We start from the raw sequence: 17,373 nt of genomic DNA on the forward strand, positions 1-17,373 counted from the left end.
TTTTAGTGTACTGTTTTTTTGAGAATATTTTGTTTTTGGTGTATTTTGTTTTGTTTTTAGTGCATTTTGTTTTGTTTTTCGTGTATTTTATAAAATAGAATTATATAACTGAAGTCAAATAACAATTTCAAGTTTGCTCTTTTCATGTTTTTTTTTTCTTTATAAAACAAATTGTGTTTCTAATCTTATGTAATGGCTTTATCATTAAATATAATTACTAATTAAATAGATAATTATACAATTTAATATTAATTATCGAAGTGAAAAATTATGATAATTATAACTCATTTATTATCGTGATATCATGTACCTGTTAATCATAAATGGAATCTTTATCACAAAAACAAAAGATTTGATCTTCTCAATGTCATTGTCAGAACAATGACTACCAGGTTTTTGGCCTTTTATTTACATTGTTCACCGCTGGATTTTATCACGTTCCTTGTTACCCTAGTTTTCTAGATTCTGGATCGACTGATGACATTAAATTATTTTCGGTTCATCCCTAAATTTTATTTGAATGTGTGTGCATTTGAGCGTGGTTTTCATTATTTAATACTATGTGAGTATTATGCTTCATACTAATATTATAAATGCAAATTAGATGGATGTATGGATGTTTGTTAGAGTTTGTACCTTAAACAGCTGAACGGATTTCGATAAAATTTGATATGGATGTAGAGAATAGTCTGGGAGAACACATAGGGTTCTCACTTTTATTTTTATAAACCCCACGCAGACGGATTCGCGGGCGAAAGCGAGTTACAAACAATTTACAGTAAAGGGATAGAATAATACCATCAATAATTTCACCTTCGATGTCCACATGTATGTCGGAATTTGTTACAACTTTTTCACTTTTATCGATAACATCCGTGTTTATTTCGATATCGATAATATGCACATAACTATTCACAGGTACATTGTGTATGCCCGCGTGCTGTACCGCCGGTGGGTTCATTGTTACTGATCAATGGTCTGTGTCACAGTGGTGGAGAGTCAACGTTTTAAAAAGTTCAGTCGTTTTTTTCTTCCTTCGAACGACGTTTAGAATTTGGCGCTTTAAAATGAATTGGAATAATTTTCCATTGGTAGAAAATTACTAGGGATTTCCAGTGGAAACGCGTTTAGTAAAGTGATATTTTATTTCGACTACAATACACAGATTTAAAAAAAATATTGATAATTAAAAAAAAGTAACTATGGTTACAACGCATTGATTATAAATACATTATTTATTGTTATACATAAACCTTAAATTAATATGACTACTAGACGGTTTTGTGTAAGATTTACTTTTGTTGCAATTCCAATTGTTTTTTTTTTCTAATAAGTAACCAAGAAATTGTTAATTACATACCTATATTAAAAACATACGCGCAGATTCATATTACGAACAAAAGTGTTGTACATCAGATTTTTAACAGGTTGAATGCGAAACCAGATCTAAAACAATTAATACGTATCTCGCTTACAATACGAATAAGAAATATCTATACCAAAAGGATAGTTTTATCCCAGAGTGTGTTACAACTGCGGTAACTGAAATAATGGAAAAATCTCTACCGTCTTTAACGTGTTAATGAGTGTTGTTATGCATTGTACCTTGCCTTTTTAATGAACCGCGATTAAAGTCATCTTAAGTCAATCGGTACTTTTCCATTGCATTATACTTGTTAAACAAGTCGAACGATTTCTGATAGAATAAATTCCCACTAAATGTCGTAATACCAAACTGTTAAAGTACCAAAATAATACGAAATCTTCGGTTGATAACCACATCAGAAACGAATACATAATGTATACTACGAAATTATAGAAAAAGTATTCTTAAATGTCTTTGAGATTGTAAGAAATCGTCAACGTTTCATAACTATTGTAACAATAAGAATAAAAAAAAGCTTGCTTGAAACTTTCACTCATGTTTGTTAAGAAAAAATAAATGTAATAGAACACAGTGGCGTTGAAATGATTCGATTCCGGTCTCATGTTAGTATGTTCGGATAGTACAATATTATTATGTTGGTTATCCTGAAACGATTTAATTTTCATAAAAAAGCTAAGTGCTTAGGTTGGTAGTGTGTACATATGTAGAGTAACAACATAAAAAATACAATACTCTACTAGTAATAGTTACTTGTTATAAGCCGTGGAAATGCTTGTTTCATTTGTGATCAGTAGTATATGATAGTTAGTGAGAAACTAAAAGGCCTTTTTTCAACAATTTACTTTCACCTCCGTTTCCGTATGCTATAGAGTAACTACATTAAATTGCACTATGACTACTTTTTACTAAATAAAAATAGCCAGGAGAAAATATTCATCAATTATGTTGTTGATCTTTGTGTACTGAAAGAAAATACATTAAAATGTTTTGTTACATTTTTTAAGATGTTTTAAAATTCCACTTTTCGAATTATAAGAAATCAATAACTATTAGTATTTATACATTCTAGATATATAAGAGGAAAATATCGCACAATAAAATTGATTTAATTTATTTTTCATTTGCGATTTCATTGACATTCAAAAAACCATTAATTCTACATCATTGTAATAGACAAAAACTTCTTTACTGGCGGCCATCTTTCAAAAGTATTTCTTTTTACAAATCTTTTAGCAGTGGTAACTGGTAACCCACGAAGCATGCGTTTTCCATTATTTCTTGTCTTAGTTGTGACGGTAATGATTGTGTATTTTAAATTAATTAATAAAATGGGTTTTATTACGTTTGAAGAAAATTCAGATTCGTTAAAACTCGATTAATCTAACGCCATTAAGAACGTCAAGGGCAGTGAGTTTTATCATTTTATTTCGTATTTAACATTTTTTTTTATAACATAAGGTGGCAAACGAGCAAGCGGTCACCTGAATTCACCGAAATGAAAAGCGACCGCTGCCCATAAACATCGCAGTTGCAGATGCGTTGCCTACCCTTAATTGACGGAGGAAGAGACGCACATAAAGAGGACATTTCCCCTTCCTATGCATCTCCTCCAGCATCAAATCCACTTTTCCTTTCCATCCCTTCCTCTCAAGAAAAGGGTGGAAAGGGAAAGGAACTAAAATTGGGCCTCCGGCACCACACTCATCAGACGAAACGCGGAATTGCTCCCACTTCACGCCTGTCTTCTGTGTGGTCGTGGTATTACACCGGGCGAGCCGGCCCATTCGTGCAAAGATGTTTAAGCGGGCTCTACCACTATTAAACACTATTACATTAACATGTATTAATGCGAAAGTTACGATGAATGGGTGAATATCTCGGGGACTGCACGAATCTAGATGAAAGATACCTTAGATATACATTGGTGTAGCCCTGTCTGGAATAAAGCATAAACTACTTATTTTTTTATTCCGCACTAATAACTTTGCAAAAGCTAGTTGATTACAAGGACAAAATATCGCCGTTAAAAAGTTTTTGCCTTTTATAATCTTTGATCGACAAAATTTTGCGCGTAATATTTGTTAGATAATAACTTAAAACATCGCAAATTTTTTTGTAGTTACATAATAACTACGTCTGTGACAACACACTTTATTATATTAAAGTAACTTTTTTCTTGTATTATGTTAAATATAAAAAAAAATGAGGCACGACTCCCACCGATGGATCAAAGCTAGGTCTCCATGAATATCATCAGATTTTGTCAGTTCCAGACTTATGGGGTATAAATCTAGTTAGAGGCGGCGCAGTCATGTCATCCCGGCCTTAAAAGCAAAAAAACCGGTACAAAAATAAACTACAGCTAAAAAAACTTTAGCATTTGCTATTTTTTTTCTTTATGCTTGTCTTTTCCGGATTATACAGGTTTAATTAACAACGTTGTTATTTCTTTAGGCGCCAATTTCATTTGAGTATTATTACAAATGTATCTTATCTTAGGTTTCGGAAATGTAATAAAATATCTGTGTGAATACAATGAATGTAATTGGAGTGTTTGTATGTAATTTAAAACACATTTTGCGGACCGAAACCGAACTGCTGGGAATTCGAGGGGGGTTTTATTGATTGCATGATGGCTGATGCACGAATAATAGGATGCGCAACGAGACGGGGGTCATATAGAAGTTATTTAAAAACTCAGTAAGTAGCCTATGTGTTCTTCCATACATTGTCCTTTATAAAACCTTTTTTCACCATTTACTCGTTTAGATGTACCTTCTGTCCAAACATCCATCGTCTGACATCAATATAAATGTATAAAAAGTGAATAAACAAAATAAAATAACATTTAATCCTCAACAATACTACAGCACAATAGCAAATAACAAAAAAAAAAATAACAACAACAAATTAGTTAATATACATTATGTAAATTACAAAATTCTTTTTTTTTTCTGTACAGGAAATAAGCAAACGTGCATGTTCGAAATCATATAAAAAAATCTTATTTGATCAAACGCAACTTAATTGATAACTTAAAACATGTTAAAAAAATTATCAGCGATATCCCTAAAAAGAATAAAAAATGCCTTTTTTTATTGAGTTATATTAAATTTTTAAATCGAGGCGCTCACCGTTTCCGTTCATTTTTTCACCGAAAGCGTTCTCTATTCGTATCTGTAGAGAATCTTCAACACCGGTTCCCTCCAACTGGTCCTCTATGTCTATAACGTGCACTTCACTAACTTGCTCTACGCCGTCTTGAGTCTGCGGCGGTAGCATTTCAACTGACACTATACGCAATTTAATCAAACAGTCTTATAATGTTTTTTTTTTTTATATTAACTTACTTCATGTTAGTAAAATAATTGAAAAATTACGCGTTGAAATACGAATATTCATTAGTTTAATGTTTTATATTTTACTAGCAACCTTCCCGGCTTCGTTTAAGTACACTCAACAAAAAAGATAATAAAAAATATAGTTTAATTTACTAATAGGTTATTTGCTAATGGAAGAGATTTTAGGAATGGGTTTTTAATTTGTTCAAATCAACTGGACTTTAACAATACGTGTTTATACGTCGTTTATTTAATTTTGAGTAACAAATAGAAATACATATAAAAATCGGTTGTCATACAAATTTTATGGCAGTGAAAACCCACGGTATTACGTCGTTCTAACGAGGCGAAGTACACAAGTGTAAGTCACGTGTAAGATAATTACGTAGTCCAACTTCCTGATACAATTACATGGCCGCTGTCCACATTAAATGCCTGTTTGTGTCGTAGTGCACGTAATACTAAGTGATTCACTTGATTACCTTAAATCTAAGCTATAACTTGTTCTGCGTAAACAATTGCCACTTATGTAATTATGTTTATTTTTGAACACATTAAAAAAACTCGTCTATTGCATGCCATTATCTGCGACAGGTAAAAATAGTAATGAAAAATAGACAATTCTGTCTATTGTTTTTTAACTTTAAGTAAGTTCTTTATTATTCGAATTAATAAAATGTTTTTGTAATTGCACTTACATATATTTCTCATTACATTTGAATACAGAAAAAGACAGTTTATTTTCTAAATTCAACTTAAAATATGACGACATTAAAAAAATGTAACTTTTGAAATTAAAAAAAATCATCAACTTGCCTTTTTCCCTACACTCAATCATATAAATGTAGAGATGATACCAGTTGTCATATTATTTACGTATTATCCTGTGTCTGAAATAATAATGTACTGAATGATCTAAGTATATACCTAATAATATTCAAAACCAACATTTTAAAGGTTACACTCGTTATAAAAACACTATTTTGTTCCGCGTCTTTGATGTTTAAACGGATAAAACGTTTTTTTTGCGTAAAACCGGATTTTTTTGGCAATTTTGAAATGTTATTCATTGATAACGTATTTTTGTAATGGCGAAAGGTATTTTAAATCGGCCATGTATAATTACTTAGTATTTCTATGTTAATACAGTAGAACTTCGATAAGTTAAAGTCCAAGGGAAACACAAAATATTTTAAGCTAGAGGTTTTAGGTTTCAAGCGTCTATGTTGTAGAGATTTTGGGCTCTGATGGGAAGGGAACATATTATTTTTTGAAGTTATAGAGGTTTTTAAGTTACCGAGGTTCTACTGTACACGTATTGTGTATGTGTGTATTTTACATAAAATAAAGATAATAACATTTGTTACATTGTAAAACATGCACCATTGAATTTTATGTCACGTTTATTTTTTAATTGCATTCGAAACTATGTAGATACAGATTAAATAAATGGATATACGTGGAGTTAACACGCTCAGTGCGTAACGAAGAAAGAAAATTCTGTCCCTCTCGCTAATGCGGATCGATTATTTCAGGTGTATCTATACATTACGTAAAATGTATACATTGCGTTTTCACAACGTTATAGCAATTTAATCTATCCTAATGCTGGTCTAAAAAGACCTGCCACACTGGCGGAAATATCTTTGGGGGCGCATTTTGGCCCGCCGCCGCACCAGATGAAGAATTATAATTTTATCTGCCACAGTAAACGTGTTAAAAAGAACTTTATTTTTACCTACGACTTAATACTGGTGTTCATTCCAAAATTATTAAAAAAGTTTTCAATGTCTCCTTACATTCTTAATAACTTAATTGTTTAATTTTGGAGCAGATTGGATGTTTATGGGCAGCGGTCGCTTTCCATTTCGGTCGATTCAGGTGGTCGCTTGCTCGTTTGCCACCTTATATTATAAAAAAAAGATAGCTTTTTCTGTGGTATCACTTTGAACCTTTTTAATCTAAATCATTAGATAAATGTACAGACTATATAAGGTATATAGATTACCTTTGCAATGGATAGCATTTACTAATGAAATAAAGAGTCCCCTAAGTGAAGGCCTTTAGCTATTAAAAATAGATTAAGGTAACCATTCAAATCCCTTGAGAATGATAAGATTCAAAATATGATAAAATTGTTATAGAATTGGAAGAATTCGTAATGGATATTATATTGAAAGTAATAGGGTCGGACCACATAGATAAACAGCGCAGGGAGAATGGTGTTGATTCGTTCTATTAGAATATATGTAAAATCTGTATTAACATGGAAATTGGCGTATAGGACGAGTAATTATTGCACATTTAATAGTGCAAAAACAGTTTTTGCACCCAAAACCGAAACCGAAATTTCTGAAAACACATTATGACTACGAATAAACTAACTAGTTAATGTTATAAATGCAAAAATTTAGATGGATTGATGCGATGGATGTTTGTTAGTTTGTCGTCTAAACTGCTGAACGGATCTAAAAAAAAATTGGTATTGATATTTATATAAAGCATGGTCTGGAAGATCACACGGGCTATTTTCTTCAACTACGTAAGAAAAACGAGCATCGAAGGTAAAGTAGTAAACGACTCATATTTTGTTTATAAGTTATTAGCTTTCGGTCGCGACTCCGTCTGCGTGGAATAAAAAAAAAACAAAAGTGAGTAGCCTGTGTGTTCTTTCACACAATCCTCCACATCTATACCAAATTTCATAGAAATTCGTTCAGTCGTTTAGGCTACAAACTCTAACAAACATCTATCCGTCTAAATTGTCGCATTTATAATATTAGTATGATTGACAGTACAACAGTGAATGTCGTGTGCGATATTATAATATGCACTATGTAATCGATGTCAATGTCGAAAGGATATAGATGTATGTTGCATAACTGCTGTTGCATAAACAGGTTCTGCTGCAAGTTTGACCTTGTCAATACTGACCGTGTCCAATTCATTAACTGCTGAGCCTTGTTTTTATAGGCTAATGGGATAGACGAGCATATCGCCAAATATGAAATAAACCGTTGCAATGCATATGAATGTCTTGGTATCAAAATTATATGAATTTCGAATGCACCTGTATTTATAACTATAGTTACATATTGTAGTCTGTTTAAGCGCGCGCACACCTCTGACTAAACTATCGCACGACTGATTAGTCGTGCTTTGATTTTTAAGAGCTTATATGGAGGTGCGCGTACTACTCAATTTTTAGTTGTGCAACTAAACAGTTGAATTGGCTGCTAAACAATCGATATTTGTACAATTTATGTTTATGTCATGCGATTGTTTTGTCAAGGGTGTGCGCCCACTCTTATGAAAAAAAGGGATATATGGCCTATAGCAACAAAAACGCAATTTATTTATGAAATTGATTAAGCTTTATGAAGATTACTTTTTGTAGTCTATGTTAGAAATCTTAGTATATAAGCATTTGAAACATAAAATCGATTTAACTGATTTATTTATAATTCATCGTGGTTTTTATCTTTTACAACACCATCTTCAGCTAATGCGGAATACTTGGCAATAAAGTCGTCCCAAAACTTAACGCGTTCACCCATAGGATTTTGTTTCATGCGAAGTTTTTTGTTGATATGAAGATAGTTGTTTTTCTCTTTATTATGTGGCTGCCATGTGAAATCCTTGAGTAAATCATCACTCAGATCGGGTGTTGGGTTCCTGAAATAGTATACGAGTAAAGAGAAACTCAAAGTTCACTTAAAGAGAAGCATTTCGTTTTGCATGTTTTCATGCTTTGACTACTAATTAAGCAAGACAATTAGGATAGTTCACTTTTGTTTTTGAAATCAAAAGAATAAAAAACAATATTTTAACTACTTAATCATTCTCGTTTCCATGAAAACAAATACTTACCGATGTTTTGCAAAATTTGTCCACAAGCGCACCATATTTTTTAACACTTTCATATCAGGCTGTTCGCTTAGCAATTTACGAAGTTTGATGTAATTTTTTTTAATTCTCGTACAAAGATGTAGATAGCACAACTCGTCAGTTATTGTGGCTCCCCAATTTTCTATAGGAAATCTAACTCGTCGGTACATGTATTCAATGTTTTCATTTAAAGATCCTCTGAAATCGAAAACATAGTAATAGACCGAAGATTTGAGGTCTGTACTTAACTTTTCTGCTGCAAGATTCAAAGCGTAGTTTTGAAGAACATCCCCAACGTAAACTGCGTACTCGAGGATATTGTTATAATATAAGTAACCTTCTTCGAAGTAAAAGTTTTGAATTTCTTTTACCGCTTCTTGAAAAACTGTACTGTTTCGATCGAATTGAAATCCGGTTCTCTTTGGTAGATGTACGAAGAAATCTTGACTGTAGTCTGTAAGTAGTCGCGGTTCAAATATATAGGGTGATGCCAAATCTAGACCTTCCCTAGAGTTCATTCCGATTATAATCGGGACGTCGTTGACGACTAATCCACTCTCAGGTAAAAATGTTAACACAGCATCTGGATTCTTCTCCACAATCGGACTGAAAGGTTGAATAACCAGTTGAGCTAAGTCGAAGGTTGTATCTGAGACGCTGACATCCTTTGTAATTAAAATTTCTGCATCAATTTTCTGCAATCCCTCCAATAAAGTAGCACTGTCTGTTGCATTAATATCGCATAATTCACCTAACTCAAAAGCCGCTTCTCTTGGTTTGTCATAAAACAAAAACGGCTCAACAGAAGTCCCGCTTTGTAAGATTGCGGCGCTGAATAGATTTTTTGCTTTGGCAGAATACAAAAGCGTATCAATTAGTACAGCTCCGCCTCTGTTGCCCATTAGTGTTACCCTATCCGGATCTCCTCCGAATTGTTTGATATTTTCTTTAATCCAATTTAGTCCTAAAATAAAATCGCGTAATCCATTGTTACCGGGAATAATGTCGTCATCTGTTGTTAAATATCCAAATAATCCAAGACGATGATTAATTGTTACAACTATTACATCTTCTTCAATAAAAAAGTCTGGAGCGTATGTTTGTGATCCATTAAATCCAGTTTTGAAATTGTCATTGTAATCGAATACCACTACAGGAGCAGGAGATCCTTTGAGGTTAGGTGTAAACACGTTAAGGTAAAGACAATCTTCCGATCCTGATATGCCAAAAGATTCTCCATTTCTTTGGCGAGAACTGAATTGCAAGCAAGTTGGCTTCTCAATAAAAGCTTCATAGATTCCGTCCCATTTGTTATGTTTAACCGGTGCCTGTCAAAGTGATAGTGTATAGGTTATTGCAAATTTAAACTCAATAATTTAATAAAATATTTTAAACCTACCTTAAATCTTAATTCTTCTGTTGGTGGTAACGCGTAAGGTATACCTCTAAATGAATAGTACTCCACATTTTTAAATAGTGTTCTCTCTATTTTTCCGGCCAGTTCCCCTTGTTGAATTTTAATGTTTACATTATTCTCATTTGTGTTTGATTTTTGAATATAAGTGATTAAACACAGCAATAAAAAGAATCTCATTTTATATTTAAATAATTTTAACCTTCTGTAATTTCTACTCACAAATTTTTAACAATATTGTGTAGATTTCATATTTCACGTGCTTACTTGTGATGGATATCGATAGACAGAATATTTATTGTCCTTATCAATTGCAGTGATAAGATTTTAAATGCTATTTGAACACGTTGTTGACTTTTATTTGTTAATGAATTAATGAGAAATATTAATAGTAATTAATGAGAATAAAAAAATGAATTTAGCATTTAACAATTATACGGATTTAACTATTTTTTGAGTTTAATATTATTGAATATTCAATTATTTTTTGTACTTGATTTGTTTAACTATGGAATATTTTGCACTGGCAATTATTTAAAATAACATAAATAAACTTCATGTTAACTATTAACTATGCTATTTTTATATTGATTTTATTTATTATTACTTATTTATCGTTGTTTAAAAGTCTCTGTATTTGAGCTGTCAAATTATATTTAATATATGTCGGCTTGAGCTAGCACGATATCAGAATGACTACTACTCGAGACCATGTGTGGGCGGTCATGGGTAAAGTCGGATTCAAGGAATACATTTAGAATGTTCCTCAGTCAGGATATCATCGATCTACCAAGCTCTTATCGTTCAAACAATGTTCTCTTAACAGCCCGCGCATCTAAGACTAAATTATCGCACAAAAGTTTGATTATATCGGCTGTGGTATGCGTACTTTCATAAAAGTTCATAGGAATAAAGCGCGACTATCGTTTGATAATTTGTTCCCAGGTATACGCAGGATCTTAATGTTGAATAAAGAAACAACTATGTACAAAACATATTGTGTATTGTTACAATTCATCTTTTAATTCGTCTTTTATAACATTATCGATTGCTCGTTCGCTGTATGTTGATATGAATTCATCCCAGAAATTCACGATATCTTCGTTTATGTTAGTCTTCATTTCAAGCTCATCACTAATAACAAGACATTCTTTACTTTCTTTTGTCGCCGGTTTCCACGTAAAGTTTTCTCCTGGTGGTGTAGGATTCCTGAAAAAAAAACCACATCAAAATGTTTACAAAAATCTAGAAGTGTTAGAACATAAGTCAATTTTAATTTTTATGGTGCTTAAATAATATCAGAATGTTGTAATTTCATTGTTATACGACAACTGTAATTTTATCGAATTACACTTTTTGTCTTGCTAATGTTATGTTAGTATCTAAGTATTAACTCTAAGCATTTTATTCCTCTTACCCAGTTTTAGCAAAGTTCGTCCACATCTTAACCATGTTAGTTAAAACTTTAATTTCTTCTGAGTCTTCGTCTTCGAGTAATTTTTTGTAAACATTTCTAGGATTGCATATAAATAGATAACATAATTCATCCGCTGTCGAAGCTCCCCAGGTTTCGTCTAGATTGACAGCATTTTGAAGTGATGCCTTCTTTCTCATATTCAATTCTCCACTGTAGTCAAAAACATAATAATATACTGGGAAACTCGAAATATTCGTATACTTCCTAACAGCATAATCAGTATTATAAAAAATACTTATATCATTCAAATAAGACAAAAACTCTCCAGGCTTACTAACTTTTATATATCCTTCGTCAAAGTAAAAATCTTTAATTTTTTCGATAGCATCGTAATAAACATGGTCATTGATTTGAAAATGGAATTTAACCCTTATAGGTAACATGAAGAGGAAATCTCTATCAGCAAATGTCAGATACTGCGGCTTGTGCAAGATTCTCTCCCCCATTTCTATGCCTTCTCGTGAATTATAACCTATCATGACAGGTACATTTATTTTAAAATTCGTATCCTCGGGTAGAGCTGTGATCAACGCGTCCGGATGATTAGGTTCAACACTCGGCCCAAAAGCAACCAATCCTCTTTGTACAGCTCGTGCATCATCTGCATGTACAGATAAATGTTCAGATTCCGCTAAAATTTGTGCTGAGAAATCCGCCAAACGTTTTAAGAAATAAGAACTTGTGGTTACGGTTTCTTTTAACTCTTCACCGAGACCTTTTGCTTTTTTACTGGGATTCGTATCTAAGTAAATCGGGTCCCATGAAGATCCACTTTGTAAAATAACACCACTGAATAAGCCTTCAGCTTTAGGAGATTGCAGAAGTATATCGGCGATAGCTCCACCACCTTGACTGCCCATTAATGTTACTTTCGATGGATCTCCGCCGAAACTTTTTATATTTTCTTGAATCCATTTTAGAGCTAATAAAACATCCCGAAGACCGTAATTCCCAGGAAGTACATCGTCTCCAAATGCAAGGAAACCGAGTGCTCCTATTCTGTGGTGAAGCGTTACAAGAATGACATTTTCTTTCATAAAAAAGTCTGGGTTATAATCCTTTGTACCATTGAAGGATATACGAAACTGTTCATTGTATAAAAACACAATTGTGGGAAGATTTTGACTTTGTTCAGGGACGTTGGGCGTGTGAATACTCAGATGTAAACAATCTTCGTTACCGAAGAAACCAATTTTTTTTGTTGATCTGACTGGTAAATAGAATTGTGGACATGCTTTTCGTTCCTTTTTTGCTTCTAGAACACCAGTCCATCCTTGATGAGGTTTTGGAGACTGAAAATAAGAAGTTAGTTAAATTAAAATTAATGAATTAGTATAACTGAAATTTGCAAAATTTTGGCCTTGGCCAAGAATGGTCTTCTTGATTTCAATTAAAGGTCTAACGTTAGTGGTACCTCAAAAGCATTATTAAAATAAAAAAATAATTGCATAATATAATAGCCAAATATAAATTTAAATTATCAACATTGAAATTTCTATGCGCTCTGTAATAACGTTAAGGAATAAAGTTTAAAAAAATAAGCAATACATTAAGTAATTCAAAAAATTCATGAGAGCACTTAAAAATAGCTTGCCTCTAATTATTCTTTTCTATGTAATTCGCATTGAATATAAAATTAATTACAATAAAAAACTTCTTACCTTGAATCTTAGTTCACCAACTGGTGGTTCAGCATACGGTATGCCTAAGAAAGAATAATATTTCTCATTTGGAATAATTGAATCCACTCTCTTACCGGCCACTTTACCTAACTTAGTTTCCACTATTACATTAGCATATGTTATTGTAATACAAAAAAGAATCACTAAAATTATTAAATTCATTATAATGTCTACAAGCTGGTTATTTAGATATAATATAATTTAGTTGTTTATTTAATACATTCTTGTAATCCTTACTACTGACGTGTCCTATAGATAAACTGTATAATCGTTACTGGCTTCATTTACGCTTTTATCTTTAACGTTGTGATAATTTATAACTCTTACTAGAATCGTAATCGCGATAACTATTTCTAAGGAAGTGGTATTTTATTAATCTAATGTTATTAGTGGCTACTGCTTTTATATTTGTTATTACAGAATAAAAAACTTGGTAAATTCATAGGAAAGAGTCAAAAGAATCCGAAATCAAAGGGTTAAGGACACGTTACTTGATTGAATTGACACAAAAGAGAAAATTAAACGTAAAATTTAAGAAACTATAGTTTTCATCGTATTTTTTCATAGTTTTGTTCTTTAATGCTTTGTTACCTCGTAAAAGAGGTTTAAATTCTGTCGTGTTTGTAGTAACTTTATTTTGCACACTTTCTGAAATGTCTTTCCGAGAAAAAATTATTATAGAAAAGAGTATTTGGCTGTGCTAGTCTCGGCAGGTGCACTACCGCACACTTAGATATAACTATGATTAAAGCATGCTTAAAGGAATATTTAAGGAAGAAAAAAGACTACTCTATTTTTTATGAATTATTTACTATTATTATAATTCATCCTTTTCCCTTAAGTTCTTCAATATTTTAGGCCATCTAGTTAGGAATTTGTCCCAGAATTCGAATCTATCTCCGAAGAGATTACGCCGTATTTCTATATTTTTTCCAATGTGAAGATATTCTTTCGTTTCCAAATTATACTCCGGCCATTCGAAGTTCTCCAATGGATTATTATGTCCTGGTGTAGGAGATCTAAAACATAGAAATGATTACTTTAAACGATTGGGCTATTGGAAACTTTGTTATTAATAAAATTACTGGTCTTTTTGAGGGAAATTGTGTCTTACAGTATTAAATGTTCTGTAACTAAAAACTCGCCTGTGATTGATATATCCTCTAAAATGTTTTGTTTCTTTATATCAGAGATTTTAGAATTTTATGTTAAGACCGGTTCCACGCTAACCCTGCATTCGTAATTTGCTGACTCGTATGTGTATTTACTCGGTAACGGCTATTTGAAGTTAGAATATATTTACATCCTAAGGTCATCATAATCTTAGAAATATTAATTACTAGCCTTCGCTCGCGACTCCGTTCGCGTGGAATAAAAAAAAAACAAAAGTGAGTAGCCTATGTGTTCATCCAGAATATCCTCTGCATCCATACCAAATTTCATCAAAATCCGTTCAGCCGTTTAGGCTACAGATTCTAACAAACATCCATCCATCCATGTCATCTTTCGCATTTATAATATTAGTAAGATTAGAAACAATATAAATAATCTTTTCGACCACAAAATGTTTTTTCCATAACTTACCCGTATTTAATAAAATTAGACCACAGTTTGACTAATTTCCTTTGTAATATTATTTCTTCAGACATCGATTTCTTTAGTTTAAGATAGTTTTTCTTTAGGCTAGGACATTTAAAAAGATAACACAATTCGTCACCGGATGTGGCTCCCCAGGTACCATCGCTTACTTTAGACAATGCCAAAATTCTGTTTTTGTTGGCATTCAATTCGCTATAATAATCGAAATGGTAATAGTACAAGGGTTTTGCTACTTTACTTGCGTACATCCTCGTCATAACGTCTACGGGATAAGACGTAAGTACATCTCCTATGTAAGTGACATAATCACTAACACTTTTTAGTGTCACTTTACCCTTTTTGAAATAGAAATTTTTAATTTCTTCTATAGCTTTGTAGTAATCATCTTTAAGAGGGTCAAACTTAGTTTCTGTCCGTATGGGTAATAAGAAATGGAAATCTTTTTCGATGTATACCATTCGTTTTGGATCAGCAAGGTAATCTATTGCCGAATCTAAACCTTCACGGGAATTTGATCCAATCATTATGGGAATATTGATAGGATCATGCATACGTTCTGGATACTGAAGAACAAGACCGTCTGAATTGACTTCGATTACAGGTCCGAAAGCTAAGAGAGGTTTTTGATTCTCTTTATAGTAGTCATCAGGTAGAGATCTAAAGTCCTTCGAAAGTAATTTCTCTGGTGTAACATCGTTGAAATATTTTAAAAGTTTACTACTGCTTGTCGTGCCGATTTCCAATAATTCACCTAGTTTGAATGCTCTTTCCCGAACATCATCTTGCAAAATATCTGGAGACAACGAGGTTCCACTGTGTAAAATAGCTCCGTTTATGAGGCTTTTTGCTTTCGTATGAAGAAGTAAGTCTATCGCAGCAGCACCTCCTTTGAAACCCATCAATGTAATTTTATTTGCATCTCCTCCAAATCGTTCTATATTACTGTTTATCCATTCTAAAGCCTTTACTACATCTTTCAGTCCAGAATTACCAGGCAATATATCATCTTCTAATGATAAGAATCCCAAAACTGATAGTCGATGACTTATTTCAACTACAATCACGTCTTCTTCGATGAAGAAATCTGGTGCGTAGTCTTTTGTTTTATTATATGAGTATCGGAAATATTCATTATACAGAAATACAACAACGCCACGTTTATTCTCATCTACTGCTGGTGTAAATATATCAAGGTAAAGACAATCTTCTACACCACATTGCCCAATCGAATCACTTTTCTTCACGTTGTAATTATATTGCAGACATGGAGGTTTTTCTTTTGTCGCTTTTAAAACACCCGTCCAAGGCTCAATGTCTTTTGGTGGCTAAAAAGAAATTAAAATACAGGATTACATTTAAAATTTTATAAATAACAATGGCTTGTTTAAGATCTGATAAATTAAAAAAGGCAAAATAATGTGATAATAAAATGAATTAGGTATTCATACTCGTAACTCGTCCGAAATTATGAACTAATATGGATTTAAAAGTATAAATCTATATTTACCATAAATCTTAGGTCTTTAACAGGTGGTGCAGCGTATGGTATACCCATAAATCCATGGTACTGGGTTTCTTTAAATAACGTTTTTAATATTTTTCCCGATACTAAACCATGGGTGGTCAGGACAGTCTCTCCATCTGCACTTACAAATATAATTGATATTAAATATAGAAATGTATAGAATAGTAGTTTAAACTCCATTTTATACCATCACACGTTTTTATTAAATGAGGTGTAATTGTGGACTACATTTACGATAATAAATGATAAACAAATTCTGTTTAATCTTTATGGACTGATATGTTGAATGTCTATACGTTATTTAGTAATTTTGGAATGAAAATTAACAGTAAACAGTGTGTTCAAGTAATTTTTTGGAACATTATATTCGTTTACTTTTTAATTTTATGTAAAAGTAACATTTTCCATTGCAATGTTTACTTTATTTTAATGATTGATATTGGGATTAGTAAATTGTACTTGTACAATAACTTTATCGTTTCAATTCGTTATAGAGAAGTGTATTTTCAAAATATGTTACGGGTTTCAGTAGTTTTTATATCTCGTTCAATGACTTTAAACAACGGGTAACAAAAGTAGCAAAAGTCATATAATTTTTCCATTTGTAATAGAAAATAGTTACCACAATGTGTTATGTCATTTTTAATTACGTGTTAGTTTTTATGATATTTTCTAATAGTGTCAAAGGAGAATTATATGAATTATTAACGAATCAAACTACAATTGTTGGAAGAAAATTCTTTACAGTGTACGAAAATCTTCCATACGCGACATTTATCAACATTCCTTATGCACTACCCTCGTTAGCTGATAGATTCAAGGTAATTTTATGGCTTCTTTAGTATCTTTTATTTAGATGGCTCCTATGTCCGGAGGCCTAATTTTGGTCCCTTTCCCTTTACACCCTTTTCTTAAGAGGAAAGCATGGGATGGAAAAGTGGATTTGACGATGGAGGAGAGGCATAGGAAGGGGTAATGTCCTTTTTATGTGCGTCTCCTCCTCCGTCAATGAAGGGTAGGCAACGCATCTGCAATTGCGGATATTTATGGGCAGCGGTCG

General features: G+C 32.3%; 4 protein-coding genes across 8 annotated transcripts in view; all 4 read right to left on the minus strand.

Annotated features, from left to right (window-relative positions):
- The window catches only part of LOC106102463 (aldehyde dehydrogenase, dimeric NADP-preferring), a 23,762-nt gene extending 19,087 nt beyond the window's left edge, over nucleotides 1-4,675 (minus strand). For 3 of the 5 annotated variants that reach the window (XR_001225573.1, XM_013281953.1, XM_013281952.1), the window contains exon 1: nucleotides 799-961. Coding sequence is in view for 4 of the 5 variants with exons in the window: in XM_013281953.1 (XP_013137407.1) it covers nucleotides 799-961 (163 nt within the window). In the remaining variant the exon portion in view is untranslated. Of the gene's footprint in view, nucleotides 1-798; nucleotides 962-4,521 lie in introns of those variants that run through there. The other 2 variants (XM_013281954.1, XM_013281956.1) reach the window with 2 other exon arrangements.
- A 3,367-nt stretch (nucleotides 4,676-8,042) lies between these two features.
- LOC106102250 (carboxylesterase 5A-like) lies at nucleotides 8,043-10,303 on the minus strand. The gene is made up of 3 exons (XM_013281674.1): nucleotides 10,016-10,303; nucleotides 8,599-9,944; nucleotides 8,043-8,403 (listed from the first exon to the last, which is right to left on the minus strand). The coding sequence occupies exons 1-3, from the start codon at nucleotides 10,208-10,210 to the stop codon at nucleotides 8,187-8,189; spliced, it is 1,758 nt and encodes a 585-aa protein (XP_013137128.1). The 5' UTR covers nucleotides 10,211-10,303; the 3' UTR covers nucleotides 8,043-8,186.
- Nucleotides 10,304-11,016: 713 nt separating this feature from the next.
- On the minus strand, nucleotides 11,017-13,457 carry LOC106102258 (esterase E4-like). Its single transcript, XM_013281683.1, has 3 exons — nucleotides 13,169-13,457; nucleotides 11,448-12,799; nucleotides 11,017-11,239 (listed from the first exon to the last, which is right to left on the minus strand). The coding sequence occupies exons 1-3, from the start codon at nucleotides 13,349-13,351 to the stop codon at nucleotides 11,038-11,040; spliced, it is 1,737 nt and encodes a 578-aa protein (XP_013137137.1). The 5' UTR covers nucleotides 13,352-13,457; the 3' UTR covers nucleotides 11,017-11,037.
- A 549-nt stretch (nucleotides 13,458-14,006) lies between these two features.
- On the minus strand, nucleotides 14,007-16,529 carry LOC106102269 (venom carboxylesterase-6-like). Its single transcript, XM_013281693.1, has 3 exons — nucleotides 16,296-16,529; nucleotides 14,774-16,113; nucleotides 14,007-14,208 (listed from the first exon to the last, which is right to left on the minus strand). Exons 1-3 carry the CDS (start codon nucleotides 16,491-16,493, stop codon nucleotides 14,007-14,009), a joined length of 1,740 nt encoding a protein of 579 aa, XP_013137147.1. The 5' UTR covers nucleotides 16,494-16,529.
- Nucleotides 16,530-17,373: the final 844 nt, after the last annotated feature.

This window comes from Papilio polytes, unplaced genomic scaffold, assembly GCF_000836215.1.
Source record: "Papilio polytes unplaced genomic scaffold, Ppol_1.0 DF823923.1, whole genome shotgun sequence".
Taxonomy (NCBI): Eukaryota; Metazoa; Arthropoda; class Insecta; order Lepidoptera; family Papilionidae; genus Papilio; species Papilio polytes.

Coding starts and splice junctions, on each gene's coding strand:
- LOC106102250 (XM_013281674.1), bottom strand. CDS start 10,210: ATGAGATTCTTTTTATTGCTGTGTTTAATCACTTATATTCAAAAATCA. Junction 9,945..10,015: donor CAGAAGAATTAAGATTTAAG/GTAGGTTTAAAA, acceptor TCACTTTGACAG/GCACCGGTTAAACATAACAA. Junction 8,404..8,598: donor ACAAATTTTGCAAAACATCG/GTAAGTATTTGT, acceptor ATACTATTTCAG/GAACCCAACACCCGATCTGA.
- LOC106102258 (XM_013281683.1), bottom strand. CDS start 13,351: ATGAATTTAATAATTTTAGTGATTCTTTTTTGTATTACAATAACATAT. Junction 12,800..13,168: donor TTGGTGAACTAAGATTCAAG/GTAAGAAGTTTT, acceptor TCTTATTTTCAG/TCTCCAAAACCTCATCAAGG. Junction 11,240..11,447: donor ACGAACTTTGCTAAAACTGG/GTAAGAGGAATA, acceptor TTTTTTTTTCAG/GAATCCTACACCACCAGGAG.
- LOC106102269 (XM_013281693.1), bottom strand. CDS start 16,493: ATGGAGTTTAAACTACTATTCTATACATTTCTATATTTAATATCAATT. Junction 16,114..16,295: donor TTAAAGACCTAAGATTTATG/GTAAATATAGAT, acceptor ATTTCTTTTTAG/CCACCAAAAGACATTGAGCC. Junction 14,209..14,773: donor TCTAATTTTATTAAATACGG/GTAAGTTATGGA, acceptor TCTATGTTTTAG/ATCTCCTACACCAGGACATA.